Raw genomic sequence first — 8,261 nt, 5'->3', positions numbered from 1 at the left:
TTACTCAGCATCTCCCCACCCCAAAAGAAAAATGGCTTTCACGATTTCTGATGATTAGTATATATTGATAATTAGCAGTCAGCAAAAATTGGCTCCTTGTAACAATATCCAAATTCCAAAGTCCTGTACAGGCAGCAAGTCGCAACGCATAGAAACATGAAAGAACAAAATGTAAAGAGTTGATTATCAGTAGAGCTTATAGAGCATATAGACAAGGGTTCAAACTTTTAAGTCCGGCGAAGTCTTATAGAATTGCAAAAGTACCAAGACTTTATGTCTTGAGCAATCAAATGAAATCTATACATCATCGTCTAGCTCCTAAAACAGCTCGTGGCTCTACGAGTTAGAAAGTGCAGATTATTACTTGGAACCTCATCCCCACAACTCGAAAACAAAGTAGCACAAGAAAAATTTGCCAATCACCTACTACTGCTACACAGTCTCACAAGTGAGATAATTTCTAGTTCATAGCCAGAATCACCTACAAAAGCAGTCAAAACTCTCCATGTATGCCTTTTCGCATACCATGAGGTGGTATCTTCCATCTGAAATGAACGATCTATCACATCCCTAAACTTCGAACTAAGCACACTAATCATAACTCGAAGATGCTGCAAAATAACTCAACATCTTCTGTCTTGAGCCAGGAACTGACTTCCGGCAGCTTGTTGGCAGAACAGAGATGAGTTCAATTCCCAGCAATAGCAGCAAGTATGTACACCAGAAATTGCAACTACGGAGAGAACTAGATCATGATGCGTTGGCTATATGGGAAGATTATCCAAGGAATAACTATCAAAAGTAAAGTCGTTCATAGCCGCTCCAAATCCCTCTTGCTGCTGGATGACAGGAGAAACATTTGCATTAATAAAATCAAGATAAATTAGATAGGGGACGCCACAGTAGAAGAAGGAAGGAGTTTGTTGTATTTAACTTAAGTGTAGCCCTTGGATGGGGAGGCTCAGTTTGGTCTGATACTTTGATGTAATGAAAAAGAAGCTTACTAGTATAAGGATTGAGGGAGAGAAAACCGACCTGCTCGAGAAGTGCACTCATAAGGTCCTCCTGACTAAACTGCTCCGGAAATACGGTATTCTGAAAGCTTGCTTGAGGAAGTTTCTCAGCCTTAACTATCTGTGGATTGTTCATGAGAAGTGTATCACGTAGTTGACCAAGGTTTGGGGATGTTCCAATAGAAGTATTTCTATTCGCTACACCGTTTTGGCAAGAAGAAAACCTTTGTTGTTGGACCAAAATTGACGGCTGAACATTTATATTCCCTTGCCTGTTTCCACGTCGGGAGGTGTCGAAGGTGGGGCCTACATTCCCCAACTCCCAATCATGGGATCTCTGCTGATGCTGCTCATTGAAAATATCATAACTAGGAGTGAACCCTCTCGATCCTTTCATTTCCAAATTAACCTCTTCTTGGAGCACCCCTTTAGATGTGATAGTAGACACCCCGGAATTGTTCCCTAGTGGAAAGCTATTGCCTTGAAAATCTGTTTTGCGGGATATGGAGAAATCTACCATTGACGAGGGTTGACAAACCCGATTGTAAACCGCAGCACCAACATTTTCGTCAACTTCTCCATTCCTTGCAAAACCCCCACTTCTTATACCACTTGAGAGATGATTGCCATTGGCGTCATTTAATATTTGTGGTCTTGATTGTGGTTGAGATATTTGTGTTACTAAAGAGCTACTCTGGCTTCCATTCGACATGGCTTGAGCATTCATCAATATTTGGGGTCTTGGTTGTGATTGATGCAAATTAGCAAGTTGCTTTGGCTCCATTGTTGTTGGGATCCCATGAAGTAAGTTTATTTGCTTATTATTATTGATTGACTGAGGCTGCGGGCCCTCCCCAAATCTTAGTCTCGGAGTTTCAAAGCTGAAAAGGTTCCTTTGATCGATGAAGGGTATGGAAATGCCAGATTTAGTGCTGGGCCTACCTAGAGCCGCCGCCGCTTGGAGTGTAGCAATACTTTGTGCTGGGAGTTGACCGGTGGCAGCAAGAGCTTGGAGATCAAGCCCATTGAGAGAAGATATCGAGTCCACAAAAGGGTTATTGAGTCCACTATGGTGCGGTGATACTGCGCTTAGCCTTTTCAGGTAGAGGCGATACTTCTGCACCAAATTGCTGCAGTTGTGAGTGCTCCATAAATGATTGTTTCCATTATGTAACAGCTACATACATGTTATAAAGGATATGAGAGTGGAACAAATGATTAATATCCATCAAGAAAAGTAGTACCATACCTGAAGGTGGCTAGCAACATTTTCTCTACTGAGTCCAGGAACGTTCATCAAGTCCAGAATTTTCTTAGGAACAGCCTCTGGGTAATTAGATATTAAAACATGAGTAAAATCTGGAAATGTGAATTAATAACAGCTTGATGTACAAGCTAATTACATAATCAGCTCCACCAATAAGTATATTGGATCCACTTATAGAAAAGAAAATTAGTCATAAGTTTATATCAAAGCACAAGATCTTATTCCTATGGCACTTCACACAGAAGTCCAATCTAAACTGCTAGTTGTTTACAGGAAGGCCAGGAACAGACCAAACGTCCATCTTTTTTTTGGCTCAAATTAGCTTTTGTGAGACCCGTATTCCCACACAAGATTTTATTTCGCATCAAGTAATGGTATGCTGCTGCAACAATACCGAAAGATAGTGCACTTGACATTGAGTGACTCAAACTACACATGAATGGACTTCGTCTTACACTTGATACTTCCATAGTTATCAATGCATTTTAGGTTACACTTCCATAGTTATGAGTGCATTTTAAAGTTGTGATTGTTCACACACCACAATAGAGTGCACGCAGTTTTACTCAAAAATTATTTGTCCTTCAAGGTTTTCACATTACATATCTTGCATGATCTGTTTCTTTACCCATTATAAGGTCAAGTTGTCTGCACTTGTCCGAGACTCCTAGTCCATCGCCTTGCGTACTTGAATTTTCCTAGAACTTGGTTCATTTACCCTCCTCTAGGTCCAACGCTAATAGGAGTGAAACATACACAAATGCATAAGTTACAGCTGCTCTTACACTATCAGACCCCATACGTTGCGAAATACCATCAATTGTTATCTATCAACCAAAAAGGTACAATTAGCACAACAAACGCATTGGGATTTTTTTTTTGAGGATCAGATAAGAAAAATGAAATAAATGGGGTAAGACTCGTACTGTCAATGCCGAGTTGATTTACAGCTGCCACAAACTGTTGATGAAGCTCAACTGACCAAACCACCCGTGGCTTCTTTAGTGTAGACGTATCATCCCTATCCTCTTCTTCTTCATCCTCCTCCTCCTTCTGCCTCTTTAAGTTTCTACAATTTCCTTCATTTGCTGACGATGAGAAATCTGTATCTTCTGATGGCTTTTGTTTTCGTTCACAATCTTCTATGATATCTGATTGCTCAAAATCCTTCCACACATCTTTCCTCTTCCGAACTACGTGCTGCCATATATTCCTCAGTGCCTCAATGCGAACTGGTTTGATTAGATAATCACAAGCACCATGAGTGACGCCTTTCATCACTACGTTCTTACTATCATCCGCTGACATCACTGAAAAAGCAACAAAACAGATCTCAGAATACATGAACATAAAAGGAACGTTTTATTGACTGGATTAGACATGGGATTGGATTACAAATCCAATCGGAGCGTATTTCTAGCATTTCATTACAACGATTGGTGGAGAGAATTCAATTCCCTTGGATTACCAATACTACAAGAAATGGGATACACAGTACCTTGGGTGTGGTATTGCTAATCCCTTCACTACTAGTCAGTGTTTGGTACATTGCAGTGAAGCTGGAACGATGTTCCCTTGTAATGCTCATTCTTTTCTCATTCTCTAAAAGAATGATGGGACGGACAGTGGTATCATTTGCACATTTAGGTGCATGGTCGTTCCATTGGAAGGCCAAGGAATCCGGTGGGATACCTGATCTTTTGGGATAACGTATCCCCCCCACTGCTAGTCCAGCGAATCAAACATGGCGAAGTAAAACTATTACCGCATTAAATGTCAACAAACACAGCCCGAACTGACTGAAACAAGAGGCTTACGAACTGACTGAAACAAGAGGCTTACTGATAACAGGAAGGTCCATCTCCAGCCCAACGCATTCAAGGAGTTTGAATCCATCCATGTCAGGCATGTGGACATCACTTAAAACAATATCGAAACCATTTTTCCTCTCCCGTAGTAGCGATAGTGCAATCTCTGCTCGATTGCATTTGGTTACTGAAATCCCCAAGAAAAGTGAATCAATAATCACATGTCACATAACGAAAATGCTAAAAATCCCTAGTTCCATGACATCAAAAATAGCAAGAAGCTGATTGTCTATCCACAAGTGCACAAAGGAAGACTAAACTTTTCTACATAAAACCCCCTAGAACCGTGAAACTAGCCCTTATATCAAGTTAAATAACTTCGAATGCATAAACAATATGTGCTGTCGGAGCAATTTGCCATTATGAACATGACCAATTTCCAAACCTGAAAAAGATAAAAGCTCAATGAAAACCCTTAAAGACCTCAAATTGACCCCTAAATCAGGTTAAATAGCATTGCTTGAGTACAATTTGCCAAAAACATAGATGTGCTGTCACACCAATTTGCAGTTTTCAACATGACCCATTTCTAGAAATGAACAAAGTTAAAACTCGGAGAAAAACCTCAAAATTGACCCTTAAACAAAGTTAACACCAAAAAAAGAAGATTTAGTGTCACCAATTTGTAATTTTCAAGACGACCCCATTTTCAAAACTGACCATAATCAGAGCTCAACAAACTGACCCCACACCCCAAAAGAACAACAATTGGCCGCTAAATCAAGATAAACAGCATAAATTACAGAAGAATTTCCAAAAGGAAGATGTGTTGTCCACCAAGTTGCAATTTTTAACAGAAGTACAGAACCCATTTCTAAAACTGAACTAAATCAAAGTTTTCGCTACAACCCAAATTAAAAAATAAAAAAAAACCTGAAATTGACCCCTAAATCAGGTTGAATAACTTCAAATGCATAAGGATAAGCAAAACGGAAGATGTGCTGTCAGACCAAACAGCAATTTTTGACCTAACCCATTTCCAGAACTGGACTAAAGCAAAGCTCAAAGTACTAAATCAAGTAATATTACACCCAAATCTCAGTGGGTTTGGAAAACTGGTTATATCTATTCGTTGATTGCTAAACCCATAAAGAAAAACCTGTGTATAAAGCAGAAGAAAACGAATAAATCATCAACCAAATAAACAATATACCATGCATCGGCATAGCAAAGGACAATAATCTTGAAAAAAAAAAAAAGGGGATTTCCAAACTCCAAATAATGATGACAAAAACAGAACTTGAGAGAACCAAAATAGCCAAATCTCAACAAAACTTCAATTGGTTCAACCGTTCAAGGTTGATTATAACCGACCATATACTGATTTTATGTGTATGCATATGGAAATATACCTTGGTAGAGGCAGTTCCTAAGCATTTTCTCTAAGATCATGAGACAAGTGGGGTCATCGTCCACAACAAGTACCCGGAGACCCACCGGGAACTGGTCGGAAACTGCATCGCCGGAGTTCCAAGACACACTACAGCTCGGCATCGACATGGATTTCAGTTTAACTCCACATGCACATAAGTAACACACAAATACCCAATTCAAGAAATCCCAAGAACTTCAACAGAAGAACTCATAGATCTCAGAAAGAGAGTTGATTGCGAGGGAATTTGTTCTCTAGAGAGAGATAAAGTGGTTTCGTACAAACTCTTCTGTTCTATGTGAGATTGGAGACAGGGGGTGTGTCTGCTTGAACAAATTCTTTTTTATGGAAAAAAATGTTTGTGGGTTTTCCTTTTATGCCAAATTGTTTATTCCTTTTATTGAGCATGGGGCTCTCCGTTGAGTGTGGATCCAGCTCATGTGTGTGCTTATTAACTAACCCCACGCCAGCCAGCCAATACCAGTCTAGAGAAAATTTCTCTTTCAACCCTTATAGTTTAGTATATGTGCGAATTTTCCCTATTATCTTACTAACCTTCATTTATTTCCACGTAATTTTGTTGTGATTTATACACCATTACGTGAGAGTAGATCTATACTCTATATTAATGCAAAGTCACTTATCGTGAAGAGGAATGTGGAAGCGACATGTGGCATGAGTTTTTTATTGTTCTCAAAATTATTAAGTACAATCTTGCTTAATCTGACAGAGTAATTTCTAAAAAATTAAAAGTCAAATGAAAGATAATTTGGAAAACTCTATGACCAACAAACATAGAAATTTGCTAATATATAGACCTATAATCTATAACTTTTTGTAAATTTCGCGCATTGCACAAGTTGATTAATTCTTGTAATTTCTTAAGGCAAAGCTAGTAACTACAATATTGTTGCGTTACTTTTTTTAATTTCTAGCTGCTATTTCTCTCCGGTCCTCAACTTTCACTCTTCCTTCCTACTTGGTTGTCTCTCGCACTTTTTGGTTATTGGCAAAAAAAGGTTATCATATCATTAAGATCAAGTTGTCTCACGCACTTTGTACTTCCCCTACTTGGCAAGTAGAGTAGTTTTTACAACAACATGATTATCAAGGCTGCAATATGTTTAACTTGTAGAACAACTAAAACTTGATAATCAAGGCTGTAAAACTCAAAGTGATAGTAAAATGAAAGCTAGGGCAATTATCACATTCACTAAACTATAGGGGATAAAGTGAAGTTTGTCCAATCTGGATCAAATCCACAATTGCCTTTAATCATTGATACATTTCCGTTTTGCAGATGTGTTAACTTTTTAACAGCCAATTGGGTTCTGAGTTACCAAAACAACATTCAATCCATTGAAGTTCACACAGTAATAATGCTGTACAATGTTCGGTGTCTCTAGAAAAAAAGAAAAAAGAAAGTAGTGATAATGCCAAAATTATTTTTGGTAGTGTCAAAACTCAAATGCATTAAAGTCTTGTATATTACATACTATAATACAAGATTTTTGTGCCCTGGAATTTTGGGGATCCGAGGGTGATGTAGTGCACCCCGTGTAGTGCACGTATAGGGCGGCACACAACCGTTGATCTCATCAGTCAACGGTCCACATTAAAAATCAATTATGACTAGTAATAAATGATTCTTATCGGTCATAAATAAAAATTATATCTCAACCATTTATTGTCAAGATCAATGACCCGTATATGGCCTACAGGGTGCCTTATAGGGCCTTCCAATACATAATTTTTCAATCCGAATTTTGACACTAATAAAAACAGTTTTGGCATTATCATTTAAAAAAAAAATGTCAGGCATGTATCCAAATGATGGTAAGATCCTCTAAATAATGTCGTGGGTTCTACCGGTACTCATAAAAAATATTTGAAAGAATGAAGTAAGTCGATGTTTCCCTAGCAAGGCTCGTCTCCAAACACATCATGCCTTTTTTTCGAAAGAAAACTATCTTCTTATTTTTGGTTTTGGGTAATGTAAGGTGTCGCAGGTTAGTTTGCTTGCACCTCGAAGTAATCTCTACAACTCCTTCATTTTACATACTTACGCATGGGGTGAGGAAAATAAACTATCTTAGTTGAATAATTTTTACACCTTGTCCAAAATTTCTACTTCTTGATTTGTCTGGAATTGAGGAATTAAATTTAGGATTTGGAAAAACTGCTCATATTTTGAGACACGTGCACTTATTATTATATTTTTTTTGATAACCGGATGTTCGGAGCCAGCTTGCGCGCATCTCTATTAATTCTGAGACCCTGAAGATAGCGACCGGACATAACGCTCAGTGGCTCCAAAATTTGGAATGTTTGGCTTCCGTGGGAATGAAACCCGCGATCTCAAGAAGAAGCACATATTGCTTTCTCACAACCACTTGGCTAAACCCTTTGTGGTTCAGAACATGCACTTAGGGCGTGTTTGTGATAACTGTGGATGCATATTTTAAATTCTAACTTCAGATTCTACTACAAATTATAGATTTAATATATAATACGGATTTTGAAAAACATATTTACTATAGAAGTGAAATTATGATTAAGTTGCAGTAAAAGCTGGTATTGTAGTTAAAATTTGAACTTATACAATACTTGAAACTTAAAATCTTGGCCGAATGTGTTTAAAAAAAAAAAAATCTTGGCCGAAAAGCTAAAAACATTATCCAAAACCGAGCTTTAGAATTTTAAGATTTTTATAAGGTTCAAAGATTTCTTTGCAGTCCGAA

General features: G+C 38.1%; 1 protein-coding gene across 5 annotated transcripts; it reads right to left on the bottom strand.

Moving 5' to 3' along the window:
- Positions 1-208: 208 nt before the first annotated feature.
- Positions 209-5,934, bottom strand: LOC131317637 (two-component response regulator ARR2-like). Of its 5 annotated transcripts, none has more exons than XM_058347172.1 (6): positions 5,501-5,934; positions 4,123-4,275; positions 3,207-3,590; positions 2,263-2,339; positions 1,036-2,190; positions 209-839 (listed from the first exon to the last, which is right to left on the bottom strand). In XM_058347172.1, exons 1-6 carry the CDS (start codon positions 5,646-5,648, stop codon positions 765-767), a joined length of 1,992 nt encoding a protein of 663 aa, XP_058203155.1. In that variant the 5' UTR covers positions 5,649-5,934; the 3' UTR covers positions 209-764. The 5 variants fall into 5 exon arrangements, with proteins under 5 accessions (XP_058203155.1, XP_058203156.1, XP_058203157.1 ...); XM_058347173.1 differs by having other exon boundaries at positions 209-836; XM_058347174.1 differs by having other exon boundaries at positions 1,036-2,130.
- Between the last annotated feature and the right edge of the window lie 2,327 nt (positions 5,935-8,261).

This window comes from Rhododendron vialii, chromosome 2a, assembly GCF_030253575.1.
Source record: "Rhododendron vialii isolate Sample 1 chromosome 2a, ASM3025357v1".
In the NCBI taxonomy this organism is placed as follows: domain Eukaryota; kingdom Viridiplantae; phylum Streptophyta; class Magnoliopsida; order Ericales; family Ericaceae; genus Rhododendron; species Rhododendron vialii.
This window is presented reverse-complemented; position numbering and strand designations above follow the sequence as displayed.

What these genes read in the sequence shown, in the direction of transcription:
- LOC131317637 (XM_058347171.1), bottom strand. Translation starts at nt 5,648, where the DNA reads ATGTCGATGCCGAGCTGTAGTGTGTCTTGGAACTCCGGCGATGCAGTT. An exon ending in TAGGAACTGCCTCTACCAAG is followed by an intron (nt 4,276 to 5,500) that starts GTATATTTCCAT and finishes TGGGGATTTCAG; the next exon opens with TAACCAAATGCAATCGAGCA. An exon ending in AAATCAACTCGGCATTGACA is followed by an intron (nt 2,340 to 3,206) that starts GTACGAGTCTTA and finishes CTAATTACCCAG; the next exon opens with AGGCTGTTCCTAAGAAAATT.